Genomic DNA, 24,036 nt, shown 5'->3' with positions numbered 1-24,036 from the left:
ACCTTATCTTACCCTACTTTATGCCTCTCCAATATATACCAACCTAAGGCAATGCGATCTAAACAAGCTAGAGACCTGCTACAACAAAATTGCCAAATTCGCCACAGGGGCATCCTACCGTAGTCACCACTGTCTCTCACTTGCTGAACTGGGCTGGCTTGAACTCCCTCACCTCCTTCAATGGTATCAACTCTCACTCACCCACAAACTAGTAAACCATCCACTAAATGTCCCATCCCTCCAGAATCTACTCCAACTCTATCGCACCACCAGACCACTAAGATCCAGCAACAAAAATCACTTGCAGATCACTAAAGCCAATAACTCTGCTGGTGAAGCACTATTCTCTTGCACCATAGCCAAATTATGGAACTCCCTCCCACCCACAATTACCTCTGTACCATCATGCACTCACATCAAAACTTTACTAAAAGCGCACCTAAAAACATGCTGGCTATGCCCTTGCAACTCCCACTCTAATATCACCAACCCCATCCAACCACTACCTTTCTTTCCACTCCACTAACTACCTTGATTATAGTAAGCTCAGATGCTCATAAGCCTAGTACTTATACAGCAGGAACTTCTCATTTTAACATTTGTTAATGTCTGTTATGTACTTCACAGATAAAGATTCTAGTTGTCTACTGATGTACTATGTTCTTCATCTGTAAATATGTTGTAAGTAATTGCTATGTAAATTGTTAATCGCTATGTAATCCAATGTAGATACTGTCTGTTTATTTTAACTGTGGAGCTTTTCTCCCTGGGCCTCCACTGAAAATGGACCTACGTCCAGTCGGACACTCCCGGTCAACAAATATAAATAAATAAATAAATAAATAAATAAATAAATAATATCGGACCCTGCACTACTAGAGATGCTCCATACCCATACGTTTAACTCCTCATGCATTACCTGCCCAAAAGGCCTAAATCTAATATCCAACATCAACAACACCTGCTGGAGAGACAGGTTTGACTCCAAGATGCTGCCCCGTCTCTGGAATAGACTTCCCATACATGTCAAACAGAATATCTCACTGAACCTCTTCAAGTGCAACCTTGATGAGTGGATGGGAAACCACAAATTTGTCCCAGGGGTTCCACCTTTGTCCTTCATTGACATGGGTGACAGTTGCTGACTGAGGTTTCTTTTTTGGAGATAAACTCTTGGCTAAGCTTGTGATGGCCCCAGTGCCATTAGTGTAGTAACATCCTATGATCGTATGATAACTAGTTTGTAAGTTTTCCAGGGTTTTGGCTGATATTTTTGCAGTGTTCCTCATAAAATTTGTGTTTTTTTAATAATCATTCAGGATGGAAGTCACTAAATAATGACAGACATTTTCATTTTGGACTTCATAATCTTTAGAAAATGCATTCTAATGCATAACCTTTTTTTCTGTCAACTTTCTAAGTTTATAAGGAACATACAGACCTATGTCTTTATTTTTTGGCTTTTGACCCACTTTATTTAATGGCTTTGTACAGATTTCTTGCTCTAAGAGGTTGAGAGGTTTGGGGTGGACAGTCGATGCTCTCATGTACATGGATTCATTATCCTTGTTCTTCTAAAAGGTTTGGGCAGCACTACTGGGAGGCACAGCGAAACCTCACTTAAACACACCCTGCATCATTAATATGCATTGCATGTTGCCGAGAGCACATCATGGCTGTTTACATGGATACAATCCATGTAGGCTCTACACGGAGCCTACACAGAGTTTATTGAATCCTGCAGTATGTGTAGTATGTGTTATGAAGTATGTATGTATGCAACCTAACCCACCATGTCTTATTCAGGTCATGCAACTGCATGCATCTGAGATATATTTAGAAACATAAACCTTATCTTTTACATAGAAATGCAGTCCTATGATGAAGTAAAGTCAAAGACATACAGACATCTGTTAAGTATATCTACATTCAGTCTTAAATTAGTATACCTGTAATTACCATGTTAACGGGTAAGTTCTACTATGGCAGTGACAGTTAATGGGTAAAGATAAATAATTTATCTTTATTTTCTCTTGGGTTTGTTTCCTGGGTGGTATTACTCAATCTTACCAGTGTCTAACTCTCAACATGCCAATATGTTCCAGGTCATACCATTTTTCTGCCAACTAACCATCTTGATGTATTCAATGCCAGTGTGTCTGTTATGCTCCAATTGTGCAAATGCAGCTGGCAAGGCTGTACATCTTTGTACACAAGCTGATGCACACAAGGTTTGAACTGGGTGCCATTTCATACCTATACTTCTAGCAGTCACCATTTCAGACTCATATTTCTAACTTGATTGCTAAAAACATTGCTGGCAATGGTAGAGATGGTGTTCCATTTATAACACTAAGGTGGGTTACTAAGAAGTCCAGGATTTTTATGGCACTCCTTGTGAAGCACTACAGCTGGAGGCTACTGCAGGGGGACTTTACCAGGTCTCAGTATAAATCTAAGGTTTGAAATATCTTGACCAAGGCTGTCTCTAATGCAACCACATCTCATGCACTAGGGAGTAATATTGTCATCACTACTGTGACATGAAGAGGCACAAGAGGGACCTCCTGAGCTGATGGGAGGATAAATTTATGACTGCAAACACATCTCAGTTGTGTAAGTATATTGGCCCATCACGTCTCTATAATATGGCATTAATTAGTCAGCCAACTCAGTTATTCTTCATGTTTTCAAATATCTCTTTTTTTCCTGTACTGTACAACTACAGCAGATATAGTAGAAAACTGTGAGAGGCATCAAGAGAGACACATTCCTGCCTCTCCAAAAAAAAAAAAAAAACACACACACACACAAAAACAAAACAAATAACAAAAAATAATGAGCAGTTGTCCCACAAAAAATGTTACACCCCATACATAGCTCTCCAGTTCAACTATATGTCTTCTCAACACCCTTAATTTGGTCCAGTTGGATCTACAACATCATTATGTTGTGTTACCTACCCTTGGTGTGATAACTCTCCAATGTCATGTGTAGTAATACTACATTTGTTTTGTGAAGAAGTGGCTAGCTATTATGCCTTCCCACCACTATGCTGCATATTCATGTATTCTTTCTCCTATGTCCCAGCCTCTGCTTCCCACTCCCTTTTATGTTACTCTCTTATCCACCTTTTTTTCACATGATTAATCTGGTCATAAAATAGTATTGCACACAACACATATGGCCAGAAATGGGCAGTGGAAAAATGTTCACATTTTGTCCTCAGCATTTGGGTGGAATTTGGCATTACCCAATTATGGTGAATGATGGTGAATGCCATTCAACTTCCTATGGCAAAATCTAAAGAATTTAATCTTACTCATGACTTACTTTCATTGCCAGAAACTTTATGTATACTGACTTAGGCTCTGATGTCCCAAAGAAATTGTTGAAATGAAATAAAAAGAAGCACCCTAAATGACCATTTCTATTTCTATTTATTTTCATTTTTTTCTCTCAAATCTTGGCTTTTATGTAGAGCTCATTTTAATTAGAACCCACTGAAAAGATTTTACTAATATCCCTTCTGAAAATATGTCTGAGTTTGTCTTAGAAATGTCAAACTGTCATGCTATGTTTTAAACAAAGAGTTTTAAATAAAGAGTTTTAATTTTATGTTCGTCAGAATGCTATGGAGGTGTGTACCAATGGACTAACTTGATTGGTTAACATTTGTCATTCACTGTAGGCTGTTTCATTGGATGATACCAACTTTTAAACACTGAACCCAGCTTACCTATTTGGATCTGAAGAAGGCTTGAAAAAGCTGAAAGCGCTTGTCCGTTGTTTACATCAGAAGGGTTCTTCACTTTTATGTCCGGTTTTTCTGTTTTTATTATATCTACATGTTTTAATGCAGTGGAATTGCAACGCCACTTGACATTTACAACAGCAAAGCTTTATATTTCATATATTGTGGATTTAATATGGTGAAAGCCTGTTATTGAAGCTGTTACTCTGAAGCTGTTTTTTCGCCATTTTGGTTGTTTAGTAAGTTTGAAAACTCAGATGAAATACTAATACTTGTGATGCAATGCTCTTCCAATATTTACAAGAGTTTAATCTCATCTGCACTAGTCCAGTTACTTTTGTGCCAATGTGCTTAAATCTGCTGTGCTGTGGGAATACAGAGTACAGGCAGACTAAAGGCACCACTGTGAAAAAGTTACTGTAACAGTTCTTAGGCTGTTGGATGTAATGAACTAGAAGTCCCTGTATGTGATGTTGAGATACCTCCCCACTCTGTAGACTGATGTTTTTGCATAGTGCCATGGGCTGAATTACAGATGAAGGGCAAATTATTATTTCATGATTTTTCATATTACTATTCTATGGCTAACTGCAAACCTCTGTATTTATGTCCATTTACATTTCATTAACATACCATTTGAATAGTACAGCAAGGAAGCATTTTCATAAACATTCCATCCCTAACAGGGAGAATTAGTAAGTCAACCTTATCCTGCTTATGTCTTAATGTTGATTGTACCCTTCTTCACCTTCTTATTCCCTACAGCAAGCACTTTATTGTCCAGAGCATGACAGAATAATAATGAGGCAACTAGTAAGAGTAACACACCATACAGATGGTCCTACATAATGAGTAATACATACATTCTTCTTTTCAGAAAACTGTTGTCATATTGGAACTGCATGAAGTAGGGGATTTGATGCTGTGTGTTTAGATAATACTCAAGTCTGTAGATGTTTCTAAGAGTGTCACGGTTCAAATCCAGATGTATGTCAAAGTGTTTTTGACTGTTTGGTATGACTCCTGTAGGTGTAACTGTTGGCTACACCTTTTCTTAGCACACCATTATCTTGCTGCTGTAGTAATGTGTTTACACCTTATAGTGAACCCTGTCTTGTATAGATCTTGCCAAAATGATTAGAATAATAAAGCAAACAAGTAACACAAGTAAGTAATGCCTCAGTGTCAATGTGCTGTGTTCACTTCCACTGAGGAGAATCCTTTTAAATTTGGGCATAGCTCCCTCTGCACTTTATTCCACTTTTAACAGAAACATTTCTGCAACACAGTGATGAGCTCATCATGTCAAAAGAGCACTCCCTCCCCTTATGAATTAGACTTCTCCTGTGATGCTTCTGACTAATGCAGGGTTCCCTATGCTGTGTAATTAGATAGGAGTTTTAAATCTCATCATGTGAATGTGTCTGTTTATGTGGTTTTAGTGTCATGAAAGTAAATCCTCTCCAAAAGATATGCTGTGTCCACTTCCACTCAAGAGAAAACTATAACTTCGGGCTTAGCTTCCTTTGCAGTTTATTCCCACGTTTAACACAAATTTCTTCTTTACAACCCACTAATGAGGTCATCCTGTCAAAAGTGCACTCTCTCCCCTTAAATATCATACTTGTTGACACTTACATCTGATACTGTGTTCTCTAAATTGTATAACTGAACAGAATGGAGGTTCAAATTTCAAAATGGAGAACTTTTGTGTGTGGCTTCAGTTAGATACATATAGATTCCTAAACAGATGTTCTGCATCAAATTCCATTCAGGGGATGATTTTAATATGGGCAATGATGCACCATCCACTTATCCCACTTTTGCCACAAACATCTTTTCCCCATCACACTGAAGAGGTTATCATGTCAAAAGTGCACACAGTGCCCTTACAACTCAGGATTCTCCTGTGGCACTTGCAGTTAATTTGGTGTTCTATAGAATATGTAAATAGATTGGTAGGGGGTTTGAATCCACCACTGGTTAACTAAGATGATTGTGTGCATCCCCATGTACAATTGTGTCTATGATAACTCCTCTTATGTAAACTTTCACTTAGGAGATGTATTTTCACTGATAGAGGATTTCTCTACAAATTTGTATTACACCAGGCAATAAACAGATTCAGAAACATAATGCTTACTTACATCATGCTATCAAAAATGAAGTACATCACAGAGCTCACATAAGTTATCCTGTGGTGCTGGCTGTTGCTACTGTACTCTCTAGATTATATAAGTACAGATGGAGGAGGTTTGAATGCAGCAATGATTGATTACTATGTATGTGTGTTCATCTGTTGTGCTGTATAGAAAGGGCTTCTAATGCATGTAGTATATGTACTGTTACTGTGTGCATCAACTGCCTTCATACATGTTTAGAAAAACAAGAATTTATGACAGAATGGTGATGTCATCCATTCAAATGTGCACTGTCACAAATGAAAAACAACATCACATTTGGCGCGAGTGATTCAGGTAGTGTTCTATATCTTGTAATCTTAGGCAGTCTCTTCAAATCCGGCCATTACTACTTAGACTCACTTGTGTCAACATGTCTGTAAATGTATGGCTAGGTTACAAAACTGTCAGCCAGCTATCCAGTGTGTACATGTACGGCTTTGAATTCCTATTGCAATGATTTCTGCTCATTTTTTACATAGAAATGTTTTATTGGATAATGATGATTCCATGGGATGACAATCGGCATTCCCATGAGAACTATTAAGCCTTTTCTTGTGGTGTGAGGACATGAGACTATGTGCTATATACTGTTGCCTTAGTAAGCTTTGTGTTTGAGTCTGCAATTAACATACTGTGTAAAATTACCATTCTTCCATCACAGTGATGACTGTATTACACATTGTGTGTGTTTAGATACCTAGCAGCAGACAGTGTTTTGTGAGAAAAGACAAAGATAGCAGCAGTCTTTTAAAGAAATTACAACCACACATATCCCTTGTAGCAATAACCTGATGTCATGACTTCAAAGACCTAAATATTTCACAGTTGTAAGCACCAGTAACACTGTGGTGTGTTCATTCTTCTCAATATTGTGTAGCTTCTGTCATCAAATAATCAGGTGTTCAAAGCCCACACTGGCTGACTGTAAGCATTGCATGTCCTAATCCTGCTATGTGTGAATGATATCCACAAGTGTTATAATGTATACAATTACAGTGGGAGAATCCTTCCCAGCCATTTCATCTCATACAAACTGCAACACAATCATGTGATATAATGGCTTCATATAGGTGGAATCTCACAGTTTTAAGACTTCTACTATGGCACACATGATTCATATACAGGTTGGTAGTAGGTGGACTTATATAGCTTACTGTTCAGTCCTAGCTAAGGGCAACATTCAGTGAATATAAGGATATTAAAAAAAACAACACTGCATGACGTTATTATTCACAATATTTACTTTGGAGAAAGAAATATAAAGTCATTTTGTAATATCCTGCCAGTGAAACAATTATTCTGTAAATGTCAGGGTGTGAGTGCTCCTGCTTCACATGCATTCAGTAATGTCTTATGTAGCACATCTACATCGATACACTGTGTTTCACATCTGGAACATTTTGATTGGACAAAACAGCAGGTACAGCTTCCATGGCTCAGAAACAATGATATTGCACTGCTTACGGTTGTGTGTACATTAACATAGTTACCTCCTTGTCATTACTCTGACAGATTCATATTGTACACAATATCCTCAAATGTCCTTTATTACTTCACACATTAATTTAATTTATTTGTGACAAGATCCAGTGCTATGATGTGCGGCAGATGGAGTCTATACACAGCTTTGCAGAGCATGTAGTGTAATAGGCAGGGTTACATTTGTCTGTCAGATAACTGTGTCAGACAGGAGTGGCTTAGGCAAAGAAAATACTTATTTCCCAGTCAGAGGCCAATATGTTTAAATCATCACCCACCATGGTTGGGGATCCATACCCATTACAATAGGGAAATGCTGTTAACCTTTCAAGTGTGTTCTTCATGACACAGAGTATGCCTTTTTCTGTGGTGTCACAGGTTGATACACACCCTTCTGATATCTGTTCATAAATGTGTTTGACTCTGGCAAGATGCAGATATTGAGTATATCATTAATTCTTACTTAATTTCCAAATAAGAATACATTGTACTGCATGTCTTCCCCAAACATATATGTATTTCTGTAATTATTTTCTTCATACTGAACAGCTTTATTTGACATGAGGGCTTACACAACGTCTCTTCCAGTATGGTGTGATGCCAGATCATCATAAAGTGTGAGTGGGCTGGTGTTTGGACACTTTCTTGTGTGTTTGTGTTATTGACATGCTATTATTGCAGTGTTCTCTGTAATGTCTTGTGAGCATGCCCAATATAATCCTGTATCAGATGGGCTCCATTTACAGAGACCTTTAACTACTGCAATGTAATCAGATCTGTGTTGTCATTTGTCACTATTATATTTCGATTGCTATTACATTACTGTTTATGATGCACATGTATATAAAACATATGCTTGCCTAACACATGTCAAAGTAATGTATTCACTATCCATGGTTGTCCAATGACAACAAATGGCAAAACACTTCCCTTTCTGCTGTGCATGTCAAAACTGCTGTACAGCTCATGCCTAGTTTGTACAGTATGAAGGAGAGGGTGCACCACTATAGTAGTTACCACACATGCATTGCGTGTATGTGTATATATGCATATATGCATATCTCTACATCTAATATATATATATATATATATATATATATATATATATATATATATATATATATATATATATTGTGTGTGTGTGCCATATTCAATAAATGCATTGTATGAGAATAGCTCCTTATGTATCAACTATCCTTTCTGTTACCTTGACTAGGCGTGTTATCAACATTAATATTACATTAACTCCCCTTTCTTACAATGTTGCAGTGTTTCTCGCACAGCAGTTGTTAGCATGTTAGTTTTTAAGTTATGTACATGGGTACACAATTTGAAACAAGAGTACTTAGTAATACCATCAGTATGGATGTCTTTTTATTGAAAATGAGGTACTTACGTGTTATCGCAACCATAACTGGAGCAGCTGAAGCGGCAAATTTCTAAGGCCTTCTCCTGCCGAATTTTGTTGGTAAAGTTAATTTGCAAGTGTGTGTCACTGAAGGTATCTGTCATTACAGTGACTTTCCTGTATGGGGAAATGAAAGCCCAAAAAATTTCTGCTGTCAACCAAGTTGAGAACATGTAAGTAACGGTAGCTGTTGACAGTTGTACACTTTCTAAGAAACTTTTTAATGGCAATGTGTAAAATATGTCCGTATTCTGTGGGCCTTTGACACACCATTATTTAACAATTTCCACCCATTTTATCTGGTAACCAACTGCCTGGCATGCGAAGCAATAGCAATACCCAGCGCCCGTGATGTGACATCACTAACTGCAGTTGGTATGGTGGCTTGCTTGCTTTGTCTTGTTCGCACTCTTTAGTTTTACTTCTTTACCTGCGTACACCACTGCATTAATTAAGCCATACAACATGCATTGCAGGTTCGGCCTGCACATGTATTTCTCTTTTCATGATATTTAAAATAAAATGAATCAGAACACTTACAACCGCACACTGCAGGTCAACCCAATGCAGGTTGACTCATTTTTACGGAAAATCTGACATTCTAGATTCCTGCTTTTGGCCATAAGCAAAGTCATAGCTTTTATTATTGAAATCTCCTCAATCAGTTGCTTATGTTTTCAGTACAAAGTAATGGGAAAGTGGACCACTGTGCAGAAGCATCACTACTTATGTATTATCGAGTTGTTGAGAATGTGGTTGCGATAATACGTAAGTACCGAAAATTATTCTTTGTCAAATCATCACATTTGAATGCATTGACTGAGCACATTTTTTCCATTTTCCCCTCCCGTCATACTTATCTCTGCACTATTAAGATTTTTTCTCTGTACATTCTCCCAGTTTCATGCCCATTGCATCTACATTCCTATAATTCACATGCCCTTGCTTCATATATGCTGTTTGCCCATGCTTGCATAATACTTTTGCCTACAGGCAAGGAGTTTTATTTACATTGGTTGCTCAAGACTCCCAACACTAATTCATGACCACCAGCACTGCTGATGGCCACAAAATGGTGCTTTGAAACATTTATTCATGATGAGCAACTTGCATATTCAATGAGCGCTGGTGCTCATCACGCTAATGTCCTGTAATCTTGTAGGCTTCTTGCGAAGCCTACATGATTGTTAATGAATCCCATTGGTTTCTTTTTAAATTACAAAGTTTCCAAACATCTTTCCATTAGTAGTAAAACTATTCATTTATGTGTGTATGCATGTTATGATATACATTTCAGAATGCATTATGTAGTATAGTATCAAAGTTACATTCCCTTTCTTGATGTGTATAATAAACAATAATAGTGATGTCATGTGTATGGTCTTTGAGTGTGGGGAACATAATATAAAAGGTTTTGTGAAAGGTCACTGTCAGTGAAAGTGTGATTGTGTGCGTGTGTGTGTGTGTGTGTGTGTGTGTGTGTGTGTGTGTGTGTGTGTGTGTATTGTACTGTGGCCTTTTGTGATGTGAGTGTGTGTGTGATTATTGGGGAGTAGCATTGACAGTAATTGCAGCCCTGTGGCTCAAAGTATCGGCAGGTCCAGGGCATGCATGGTATAGGTCTGAGCATCCCATATTCACAGCCAACCATGAAATATGGGTCTATTAGAAGTTGCGTTTGTTGTACCATGACGCTGACTAGATGTTGGCATGCTTCATGACCATGAGAGATGTTTGCTATTAGATGCTCCACTGACTAAACTGCGTTAATCATGGGAAGTCCACCTCTAAGCATAAACACCCCCACAACAGATGTTGGAGATGCTAGTATTGCAGTTGTATGATCTTGGCCTTCCATTCTTTTAATGCCTAAAATATGTGGAGCAGCAATAGAATGGGTCCACTTCTGGCAAATGAGCTTGAGAGGACATGGTGTGTTCTAGCATGTGACTGATTCTATCAATGCTATCAGAAAAATGGGTCATGCACTTCTGTAGGTCTTCTTGCCCACTTTACATTTCCCTTACTAACTCTGCTATGGTTGTTTTGGGATTAAGCAGTACTTCCAGGATAGTCATGCATATACATTGGATTTCAGCTAATGACATACAGACCTCAACAAAAGGGTTGTAATCATGCCTCCAGCGAGCACAATTATTCCTCCCCCCTTGTGTATCTCTCTGCCCATGGAGCTAGCTTCAGATCCTGACATGTGTCCACTAGGGCTAGCACACTTTGTCTGATAGTGTTCCTAGTAACCTGTACTCCCTGTATGGTGTGTACCACCTGGCTGTCTGCAAGCATATAGGCTATGACCATGGTTGGTGTAGGGGATGCAGTGGTCACATTCCCTGTGTCTAGCAAACATACTGTACTTTCTGACTGAGCCAGCTCATCCCCGTCATGATCATCAGAGGTTGTAGATTCTCCAGTATCCGGTGGTGGCAGTACCAAAGTGCTGGGTCCAGATAAAGAATCACCTGTGTATACAGCAACGTACAGTATCCTGAGTAAGTATGATCTAGCACCAGCAGTATAGATGAAAATTAAATGAATGAATAGTAACATTTAAAAAGTATATTTTCATTATATACAATTCATATCTGGCCATGTAGAGAAAATTTGTGATATTGTTGTAGACCACGTATCAAATAGCTTTAAAAAGTTAGGTAGTGACTACTCATCAAGAGGACTTACTGATAGTCTTATACTGAAAGTGGTCTATATACCTTGGGGATCTCCAGTAGTTACTCTTTTTGGACATTCATTCTGTGCCCCAATATCCAGCATCATATTGTGAAACCATGTGGACATGTCACTGTCTCTCACAGAAGACAGAAACTTCTCACTCTTCATGAGACATCTCTCAACTGATGGCCTAGCAACCTCCAGCCTACCTTCATATGATGGGTGCCACTCTTTGTTTAATGGCATGAATAATGTTTGTGGCCCTGTGGTGCACCATTTCAGAGGAATGGTCCTGGCCCCTGACTACATTAATGTCCACAAACCAGATCTTTCCAGGCATGGTCCCAATAGGCTTAGTTAGCAGCATCCAGTATGAAGAGCTGTCAGCCTTACAGACAGTAGGCCTGGAGTAGCGCCGCATTTACCAGACTGAAGAACTTTGGTTTCCTTCTACTTTTTCCATCATCGTCTGCAGTGTCTTATTGCTTAGCCTGTTTGTAGATAATGCTCTGTGGGTGAGCAAAAGATTGATATGAACATCTTGTTCATATGTAACCCTGAAAACTCCTTATACCACCAGTGTTCCTCTTCCATGCTGTTGGTGTGTCTAACAGTCATATATATCTATCCACACTATTTAAGTAATGTCAGGTATGTGTTTACTGAGCAAATGCCAGCCATAATGCAATACCTATAACATTGCAAAGAACCATGATGACTTGATTATTTTTTTTTTCAGGATTTAAAACATTTTTGCACAAGAGGTATATGTGTAAGGTATGTAACAGGCAGATGTTTTTATTCAGACTGTTAGCACAAGGCCGGTCAGTATGTGTTGAGTTGTGCTCTGAGTATGTATGGTGATGGGTATGTCACCCATTATGCGTAACAATCCTTCAGTCCAACAACTGACTTACCCTTGTTGTCCCCCTCTCAATACATTTCTTACTTACCCTTAAAAGTATTGCCCATCTTATGTCATTATGTACATAGATAAAAACAAAAGCAGTAGCAGCAACCATCCTTGACAAAGTGGACTTGAAAGCAGCACTTACCTTGCTGAAACTGAGATTTAGTTTGCTTCTATGTAGTGCAATAGCTGCCATTGCCTTTATATGAGCTTATATCACACAAGTTTGGCTGCCTGCACATGGTGATTGTATAATAAGGCTCAACTCATTATTGTTTCTGAGTCTCTCAATTGGTGAATCAAGACAACTTGCTAAATTCTGAGCTCAGTTTTACACAGTGCAGTGCACATGCCTAGATACCTGTGATAGCACTGCACATGCAAGGTCCATACCGTGCCTATAGGGGGAGATTAATAATGCTACATATGACCTTATGAAAACAGAGCCCCTGTAATGTCTGCTGTCATTGCCTATTAGTTGGCATACTTAGGTGTGGGTGCTAAGTATCTGCCATTTTCCTCTGCTTCTTCAATAAGAGATATTGTGGCTAGAGAAGGTAGTGCTCCTTTTATGGCCGAGATGGGGTGAGGAGAAGTGTAAAAGCTTTGCCCACATTCTCTATAAATATTATATAGAGAGTCTCTTGAAGAGGGCTATGCTGGACCTCAGTATAAGACTGAGACCTGAAATAGTTTGGCCAAAGCTATCACCCATACCACTGACATCCCACACTTGGGGGAGCAGTATCATCATCTTTATAAAGACATGAAGCAATGACGTCCCAACTTCCAAGGATGATGGGAGGATGAGGTTAGACAGAGAGCACCTCCAATGTACTATAAGTGCAGTTTCTGTTAGCTATACCTACACCCTGTCAGTGTTTGCCATCCATAGATCTTACACAGTGCTGTTTTTCTCTCCATAGCTTCTGAAACTAATGGGGAGAGAAGGTAGCTGCACAGGAGGAGGATAGAGCACCTAAGTGCTAAGGTTAGTATACTTGCTTCACACTGTACAGGTTTTAATGTTGATAATCTATTCAGATACTACAGATGAAGTTTCATACAGTATAAATGTTATACATTACTGACATGTCTGTGCTAACTTACATACATCAAAAGTAACAGTACAACCGAAGGATGGTATCACTGTATGTGAGCATGTGTGTGTTCCTATAACTATAGAAGTGCCTCAGGATGTTAAGGATTTGCTTATACATTGTGATGATGCCTGTGGGTTTATACCACCCCCATACATATTGTGATATAATTTGTAATGTGAGGTGTCCGCTTTATTATAGTACCTACATCATTAGAAAGGCCAAATGTGTGACTTACTGTTTTCATTGTGAAACTTTGTGTCACAGACCCTCTTTCTCAATATACTTGGTCTGATTATATTGTCTGGCTGTAGCATTCACTGATATTGCAGATGTAGCTCAACATATAAAAAGCTGTGTCTTGTGGATTGCATGTCATGATGTGTCTGGGGACTCTGCACCGTCCAAGCTCAATTCATACATCCATTGATTATAGTACCTGTCATGGGAATACATGTCTGAGCAGCCAGCTTTCATTATATATATTTGTTTGTCGAAGACATTACATTAGTGAGTGTGTTGTACTATTTATTGATTTATTTAGTTATTTAAATATAAAATAAAATATTTATTTAAATATTTTATTATTTAACTAATAAATAAATAAATAAATAAAATTGTCAAAGACATTACATTAGTGTGTGTGTTGTACTACAACCCTCATTTCAGTTGTGCAAGTTGCTGAACACATTAAGGCTTGGCTTTTCCAAATGCAATTGAAAATGGCTGTGGGTCATACCTCTCAACTGCACAGATTATTACAGAATGTCCAGATTTTTGCCTCATATTTTTGGTCCATTTTTCATAAAAGTGTGGTTTTCTGACAAATTAGTGGAAAATCATTAAAGACTGAAGTTAGAAAATATTGACAAACATTTGAGCCTCAGTCATCATATCCTTCAGAAAATTCATGTTAATGCAAAACCTGTTATTCTATCAACTGGCTAAGTTTGTAAGTGTAATATTTAAAAACGGTCCCTATATTTGGGCCTTTGTCCCACTTTTATTAATGGCTTTGTCCAGATTATTTGCTCTAAGAGGTTGAGAGGTATGCTGTGGGTTCTAGACCCACTCTTAGCTGTGTATGATAACAGCCTTGGTAAATTAGCTCATTAATACCTATGTGATGTGGCATGTCACTCCTTTAGAAGCCTGCACATGACTTTGCATTCCAGGACGTTTTCTGGGAAAACACCTTAAAAGGCATAATACAAAGAAATGTAAATGTTTTATGAATAATGAAATCTATTAGACTGTTACAAACAAAAATGTTATCACTAAAAATTCTTCTTTTCATTGATAATAGTAGTTACAGTCAGCATATCAATACAATAATATGTTGTTATGCATACAGAGCCAGAATATTTTCTTTAATGTATTGCTAACACATTGTCAAATATCGGAAGCTCTACAACGTGAATATATTTTGTCAACTTAACGTTGGTTAGCCAGCCAGACATAAGCTTTCACATAACAGCAACAAGTTTGTTTTTCTAAATATGAAGAATTAGTATTTATTTAATTAACAATACATATAATCATGAATACCTCTCAAAATGTGCAATATAGATTGCAGATATCACTCACAGTTTTCTTCAACATCATCCAAGGTTTTATCTGTCACTTAAGTTTGTAAACCAGCCTGTTTTATAAATGTTAAGTAATTATGGAAATATTTCATATCTCCAGTATAGTGCAGTGTAATTGCACTTTGATAATTTATTTTTCTTTTTCTCAATAGGGCATTTCACTCTAAGACCCGCAATAACATGTAGGTCTGTCAGCTGCAAAAATATGAATGCAAATATGAAAATATGAATAATAAGGGGACATATGTGGTTAATTTATCCACTGCAAAACATATGTGATTAACCGTCTTAATATAACTTTGTTAATTACACCTTGCACTTTCTAATACTTCCTATTATTAATCAGTGACTCATTTTGTTAAGGAATACAGACCCCAAAATATTTGGACACCATACAGAGTAATGGTTGTTAACTGGAAGAATGCAAAAACATTTCTGACTTGAATGAGTAAAGAAATCTGTTTGTTCTTCCTCCAAGTAACAATATATATATATATATCAGTTTCATTTTTTCTATTTGTACTTCCCTCTCCCACACTCACTTTGTTAATATCCTTTCTATTACATACATTTATGTGTTTTACTATTTTGTTTCTCCAGTTAGTTCGCTATAATATGCTGCAGCATCCAGACTTGCGCCCATCCCTCAGTCAAAGCCTATCAGCTCAGTACAGGTGGCAACAGCAGCACCACTATCACCAGTAACAGAAACATCCACAACATATGGGTTCCAGCCTGCAACATTCACCTCTGCACCTCCTGCCCCAGTGCACCACTCAATACAATTAGCCCTGCACCACGTTCTGCTACTGCTTTATCCACTTGTAGCAATACCAGTGGAAGAGAGAGCTTTGTCACAGCTGGCAGACATAGTGGGGGAGATCATCAACAGGCAAGATGCTTGCAATGGCCATAATGAAAATCTCTTCTGGTGACTCATTGAGTTGTGTCCCTGTCTACCACTGACTCCATCATCTGAACTAGAGCCTATTGGTGAGGGAACCCAAGATGGAGAATAAGTTCCCACTAGGTGGCAGCTGGCAGGGACTGCAACTGTACAACCCCATCCTGTCCCCTGTCCTGGTGCTTCCCTTCCTTTTGTGTCTATTCCAACCCTTGTTTTTTGTTCAGTCCTCTCCTTACCATTGTCTTTCCATTGTCTTGTCTGATGTCTCCCTCACCATTGTGCTCTGTGTCCCAAATTCTGTTTGTTCATATGCCCCTTCTATCTGACCTAGACTTCTTACCTTCCTCTTACTTTCCTTGCTTCCTTTCCCAGCTTACCTTCTTCTATGAAAATGGGCACCTGCCCCAATGAACATTTTTACCCCACCTTCCCCACATCTGTCCTGCTCATTCATTATGCTTTCACCTTATGTTCAACCATCTGCTTACTTCCATTTTTTTTCTCTTTTCATGTCTTTCCTAAGATCCCATTTCCAACCTTTAACCTGGAAAAAATAGAATAGCATACCTGAATCTTGGCCCTTTGAGACTTCCAAATCAATTCTCCTTTTTGCCTTAATTGTACATGGGTATTGTCCTGAATATATTAGAGGCACAACCACAATGGATGAGCACCACTGCTGCTTACATATGCATAGTTCACAATCACCATATAAAAGAAGCTGGGATGACATTTTTCATACCTCATATTGCTTTGTTCAACTATTATCATACACTACCTAGGTTGGCCTTTTTCAAAACCAGTAGTACAAATGAGCCGACTCCCACTGTGAGACAGTTGGTACATGTGAAAACATGTGCAACTTGCAAATTTTCAAAAAAATTTCTTTGCAAGCTATTATAGTGCAAATATCAATGCAGTTTAGAGCCAAAAGGTGGTTAATAGAGGAGTCTAAAATCTTTCTCCAACTCTTCCAAAAGGGTAAAGGTCTTAGAGGGCAATTACCAAGGGCCTCAGATTAAGGCAGATGCCTGGAGTAGCATGCCACAAGAGGTGACACCTGTCATGGGCATCGCAAGAAATGGTGAATAATACTGTCACCCATGTAAGTGCATGAAAAGAAGAAATCCAGACCTCCCGGCCAAATGAAAGGGTGAGGTAAGAGAGCATTTTTCCACTATGTATTGTAAGTAAGCATGGCTTACCCCTACACATGCAAACTGCCATTGTCTGCCATGCAATATATAACAGGCACCCATTTCATTCCCCACAGTCCAAAAACAGATTGCAGAGAATGTGCCGCTGCATAAGAGGAGCTTGAGTGCCTCAAGGAGTGCTGGTGTAAGTGTACCTGTTACTGGTAATTCAGTAAAAGTGTATGGGTTTTGCCCAGGGTTGCCATATTATTAAATATCCAGAGTAGTACTTTATTTTTGGATAGATATGATTTGCCAGCAGTGTCATACACTGTAGGCAAATTGCTGCCCTACATACTGTCAGGGTTTTAGGATCTATCTTATAATGGTTTAATTTCTCCAAGTCTTTTGGGTTTCTAATTCCATGGGAATGGACCCCATTCCTAAGTCAAAGTAGGATTAAAGTTCATGAAATTAGTGTTGCTTCAATCATTGATGTTAGCCAAAAATGCTCTTTGTTGCACCCGCAATGTGCCCAGAACTGACACTGACTCCTTCTGCAGTTCATATGGAATTACATGTACTGGTAGCACATCTAAATAAGACTGTATTTTTTTATGAGACCCATTACTCCTACTATTATTGGAACTGTCTGGGTATCCTTCTTCCACATTGCCTTCTTTCTGCCTGCAAATCCTAGTATTTAATGACTTTGAGTCTCTCTCTCTGTATTTATGATGCTATAATCATTGGTGTAGCAGTTTCAATTATCAATGCTAGTTTTGTCTTGTTTCATGGACTTCTATATCTGTTTTTCTCGCATCTATTTTTTGAACTGTTGGTAATGGGTGATCCCATGTGATATAAATTTCATAATTTTCTATAATGCTTTGAAACTCATATTTCCAATGCTTCTCAGGACCTTCAGTATTGTAATGTCTGCATAATCCCCAATGCAACAGTCTTGCCACATTATTATGTCTTTCAGTATATACGCCCGCTGCCATTAGTGTACCACACCCAGCAGCAATTCCAATTCAGTTTTACAAAACTTGAGTTTGTCTATTTCTCCGAGACATTTAATTAACTTTGTAAACCAACATGCACGTAGTCCAATATCCAGGGCTGCCAGTATTAATCTTTCATCTTTTGGGTAAGATGAGGGGCATTCATTCAATAGTAAGTGTGAGTGTGTTTTTGTATGAATATGTTTATGTGTGTGTGTGTGTGTGTGTGTGTGTGTGTGTGTGTGTGTGTGTGTGTGTGTGTGTGTGTGTGTGTGTGTGTGTGTGTGTGTGTGTGTGTGTGCGTGCATGTACTTGCACATGTGGGGAGGTTGTCATATCTCAGCACTCTTCTAGACTAATGCACAGAACTGTGATATTGCAGGAAGGATACTAGACACCAGTAGGTTTTCTTTATTAGTCTGCCTCATGTAAAATGTTAGTAGCACAACAAGTTTTCTAGCATATTCTGAGTAATAAGAAGTATGATGTTCTGATGACTGACATTATTGACTGACAGTTACGACCCTGAGGAGGTGCAGATCAGATATAAGAGGCAAAATCATGGATATTCTGTAACATTAAGAGGAGTTCAAAGGTGCAGAGATATGTCCTTGACAGTGTGAGTCTAAGGCTTGTCCTAAGCCAGTGTGCTACATGATCAGTCAACAATGATTACCACAACAAAATGCTTCCTAATAATTGTGGTAATCACCAAGCAATTCAGAGACATGCAAATTAACTAGTAATGAGGTATTTCCCATTGTAACTAATGTGTCTCCGAATCACTATTTCTTGTGATTATGTAAATAAAGTATCCTTTTTGTCATGGCACTGACCTTGTTCTGAATCCTGACCTACATGTTATTTTTTTATTGTTGAACTTGGACTTTTCTCCCCATGAATTCTGTCTTCGTGGGAAGCATCATCTAATTCTTTATACACATGCATATGTATTTCCAATGGTCATAAGAGTTTGTGTAATAAGCCTTCAAATTTTTCTGGGGAACTATTCACAGCAGCTTATCATTACTGTATTTAAATGATATATAATATATTGAATGTTTACTGAAAAACTCTTACTATTCTGTGGTGATATTTCTTATTAAAGTTAAAAATGCTATTATTTACAATGATTTTAATTATTTATGTATTTAGTTTTTTGTTCATCTAGTAGTTTGTACAGCTTTTCAAGACAATTCAAGCAGCATGTATACATTATACAACACAGCAGACAGGAAAGAGAAATGCATCTCTGATGGAGTTTGATAGTTTTAAGAAATGTGCATACTGTTATAAAAAGTGTCCCATTGAATAAGGTTTAATAAATGCATTTTAATTAATAAAAGTAATTGTTTTACTGATATCGTGTTGAATTTCTCAATGCATAAAAATAAATCATGCAGCAATATAAACTGGTAAAACTTTTGTAATAAAATCACAATATATATGTGTGTGTGTGTGTGTGTGTGTGTGTGTGTGTGTGTGTGTGTGTGTGTGTGTGTGTGTGTGTGTGTGTGTGTGTGTGTGTGTGTGGTTGCAGGGCCCTATCAAACTCATGAAAGACGACAACATTAAAATGCAAATCATCAAGACCAGAATGCTGAAAGTACAAAATAACAAAAGTCAACAACAACAAAACCCAGAACAATGAACCATGCAGGTGAGTTATTGTGTGAGATCATGATACAGCTGTGCTAGGAGTCTTGGTCATTCCCACCTGCAGTGCGATTTTGGAAGTGGTATATATAACTAGCAGGGGGAGTTGGGGGCACAGCCCCCCACATGGAGGGTGCAGCGGTACTTGCCCTCCTTCAAAAGCTTTTGTCTGTGATATTCTACTCTTTTTATCTGTGAAATGTGCAGGTTCGATGTTCTGGCTTTTGCTGTTGTTGAGTTTCATTATTTTGCACTTTCGGTGTTCCTGTCTTGATGTTTTGCAGTTCAATGTTGTGTTTTTTTTTTTTGTGGTTTTGATAGGTTCCCATGGTTGTGTATGGATGACTGACATACGTCCTTAAACAACTAGACTAACATTGGGTGGTAGGAGCCTACAGCCACCAGAGATAAGCATTTAAAACAGTATAGTAATTGTAGGTGGGGTGAACAGTAGTCACCATAGACACTCAATGTGGCATGCCTTAAATACAAATAAGTAAAATACAAGGTGCAGGTAACCACTAGGCATCAGGGATGTTGTTAAAAATAATATAATAAAAAAAAAAAAACATATGGGAAACAGGTTTTGAACTGTGCACAGCTGACATAAGAAATCCCTGCATTAGCTCACTGCACTCTCTTAAAAGTTAGTGCAGCTGGGTATTTTCTAAAATATATTGAGTATCTTGGGCAATATGCAATGCTTCTAACATGTCACAGTGAACAAGGGGGAGGGAGGAAAAACAATAGGCATACCTCTCCAGCTTGTACACAGCACACCTGAAAACATATTTACCGAAGAGTATCAATTGTGAAACTTTGAGCAACACTCAAAGGCAGTAACTACATAGAAGAATAGCCGCCAACTCCGTAATGAGTGCTGAAAATGTTTATTTCATAACAATTCAAAAACCAAGACTGCGTAAACCATGAACGCCTTTGTAATAAATGTGCAAAAAACACTGCGTTTTCGTCTGTTATTATGACTTCATCAGATGACCAGTATATTATCTGAAACAATTCATTTATATACTTTCTTTTAATTAGCTATCCTATAAAAACCTCAGTTAGTAAATTAAATGATTAAATAATTAGTTAAAATCCTAATACTGATTTACCAAAAAGAAAATTACATCATCACCCAAGTTAAAACAAGGATTATTTTGACAACTGGAAAGATCATATATTTATAGTTAAAATCAAGATTAAAGCTTACAATTGATGTGCCCAAAACATTACCCATTAAATATTATATATATAATGTTATACATAAAATCATTTATTAAAAATTATTGAATATATAATGTTATATGTAAAATCATTTGTTAAAAACTATTTAAATTAATACATCAGGGGTGCTCTCTGGTGGCCAAACTAAGTAATTACACCTTATTGCTATAGTTTAGCTGATCTTAATTTTAGCAATGGTAAAATAGATATATTTTCATTCAAGCCTGGATATTTATCCGCATTCAATGTCAGTTGCCACCATAGTTCTCTATATTCTATTTTATCCTCCCAGGGTCCACCCCTGATATCACATTTAATTTGTTCAACTATTAAAAATTTGTATTTATATTCAGCACATAACTTACTATGTTTATATAGGGCGTTGCTCTCCTTTTTTGTCAATATATCATACATGTGCTCATAGATCCTTCTTTTTAATACTCTCTCCGTCTTGCCAATATAGAAGGATCCACATTTTTCACAGAAGGCTAAATACACTATTCCTTTTGTTTCACAATTAAAATATTCAGGGCTATACACCCATCTTTTTCTACTTTCCAAGTAATAACCTTCTTTATTCAATACGTAATTACATTGACTGCAGCGCCCACATTTATATGTGCCCATTTCGTTCCTCCTTTTATTATGGCAATGTTTGTTTTCTAAAATGTTACCTATACTTTGGGAATTCTTATAAATTATTTTTTTAGGTATTTTGGACATATTTTCTATGTCTGTTAGGGATATAAATCTTTCCCATTCCTTAAAAAATATTTTTTTAATAACATTATTTAAGCCATTATACTCCAATATTAGTGCCTGCTGGAATTCCTCACCATTACTGTTCTTATTATTTACATTGCTTGCACATATTTCATTCCCTACCTGCTTATTATTATATATAGGTGAAAATCTACCATTCCTTCCTGTTTCTACCTCTCTTCTTATTTGTTTGATGAATTCCATAGGGTAGCCTCTTTCCATAAACATATTCTCAAGCAATTCACATTCCTTCTGGAAATCTATATCAGAGGTTGTCATACGGCTTCCCCTAACAAATTGCCCTTTAACTATATTTCTTTTACAGTGCATAGGATGTGCACTCTGGAAGTGTAAATATGAATTACAGAAGGTTTTTTTTCTGTATATCTTAGTCTCAAATTTCTGTCCTTCCTTATACACCTCTAAATCCAAATATATTAATTTATTTTCAGAAATGTTGTGGGTGAATTCTAAAAATTGAGTTGTTTCCTTCATATATGCTAGAAATTCACTCAATTTTTCTGTTCCTGCAGTCCAAAAAATGACTGTGTCATCTAAAGATCTTTTATAAAGAATCCAGCAGGTTTTGTATTTTGATTTCAATATAAATTTCTCTTCCCAGTTAGCCAATATTAGGTTGGCATAAGTAGGGGCACACGCGGCCCCCATTGCTACCCCTTTTATTTGTTGGAAGAATTCCCCTTTAAAATGTATATAATTATATTTCAATACCAAATCCATGAGCCAAAGGCTGGCCAATTTTTCTTTATGTGTCATCCCTTCATATTCAAAAACTATTTCTTCCAACATCTCTTTTCCTTCCTCATAGGGAATGGATGAAAATAGATCTACTATATCTATAGTGATGAATAGTACATTGTCCTGCCAAGAACAATCTCTTAGGTCCTTCAACAAATCCCAAGAGTCTCTCAATATACTAGTTCTTATGGTCCACAGTTTTTTTTAATTTATTGTCTAAGTATTTAGCTAAAGCTTGTGTTTTGGACCCTTCTGCTGAGACTATAGGGCGAAGGGGTGGATCGACTTCATTTTTATGTATTTTCGGTATCCCAAAAATTGTAGGTATTCTGGGTTTATCTACCCTTAAAAATTTATAGCAGTTATGATCAATCAGTTCCTCTTGTAACATGTCATATAAATCTAAATCTATCTTATTATATGCTATATTTATTTCATTGATAGATACGACCCCATACCTCTTTTCATCCCATAACAATAAATTCATTTTGCTCTCATATATAATATTATCCATAAATATAATACCTCCCCCTTTGTCCGGTTTCATAACTCGCACATCACCATTATTTTTCATCCCATATAGCAAATCTTTTTCTTTTTTACTAATATTCCATTGGCACCTGTTAACCTTCTCCTGTTTCCTTATCTCCCCCTCCATCACCCTCTCTAAATTTTTCAATTGGGGGTGGAGGGGTGGGTTATATGTGCTTTTTCTCCTTAGTTCACCAGTGTTATAATTATTTCTTGCTGGGACCGTAATACTCAAATTAACTTTCCTCAAAAAAGTTTTATATCCAACAAACTTTTAGTGACATCTCCTTTTTTATATGGTATAAATTTCAAACCTTTTGAGAATAGTTCAAAATGTTCCCTTTCTATCTTGATATTGCTAAAATTGTATATAGAAAAATTATTCCATGTATATCGGTGTCTATCTATGGCAATTTCCTCAGAAACTCTATCAGGGTGGGTTGGGCAGGTATTCCTTAAAATCTCCCCTTCCCCCTTCTCCCTCCTCTCCTTTGAAAATTTACATTTTGTGGACCCTGTTTATTCAATAACCTCTCAGACCTGCGCAAAGGTGGAAAGGCTTGGTCATATTCCATATCCTCTTCCCTATAGGAATTCTCTTCATCTTCATTGGGCTCAAAATTAAATTCTTTATTATTAAAACCCATGTCAGTATAAAAATTAACATTGTAATTTGTATTTCGGGGCTTAGGATAGCTAATATGATTCTCATATTCTCTCATATCTCTTTCTAATTTTTTTATTTTTCTGTTTATTAAATCATCACATTTTTATCTATATCTTTCCTCAAATCATAATACTTATTTTTTTCTTCTTGTATACCAAAAATTAAATCATCTTTAATATACTGGTCCAATCCTTCTATGTCTTTTTGAATCATTTCTTGTATTCTATCATTCTCCCTAATCATTAATTTAAGTACATCTAAACCACATTT

At 37.2% G+C, this 24,036-nt stretch overlaps 1 protein-coding gene across 1 annotated transcript in view; it reads right to left on the bottom strand.

Moving 5' to 3' along the window:
* Positions 1-23,746, bottom strand: part of LOC122797037 (histamine H3 receptor-like) — a 475,949-nt gene extending 452,203 nt beyond the window's left edge. Inside the window, 1 exon segment of the mRNA XM_044065811.1 lies at positions 23,603-23,746. Within this exon segment, the coding sequence (XP_043921746.1) occupies positions 23,603-23,746 (144 nt within the window).
* Positions 23,747-24,036: the final 290 nt, after the last annotated feature.

Source organism: Protopterus annectens, chromosome 3.part0, assembly GCF_019279795.1.
Source record: "Protopterus annectens isolate FY-2018-M chromosome 3.part0, PAN1.0, whole genome shotgun sequence".
NCBI lineage: Eukaryota > Metazoa > Chordata > Ceratodontiformes > Protopteridae > Protopterus > Protopterus annectens.
Note: the sequence above shows the minus strand (reverse complement) of the source record. Positions and strands in the feature narration are given on the sequence as shown.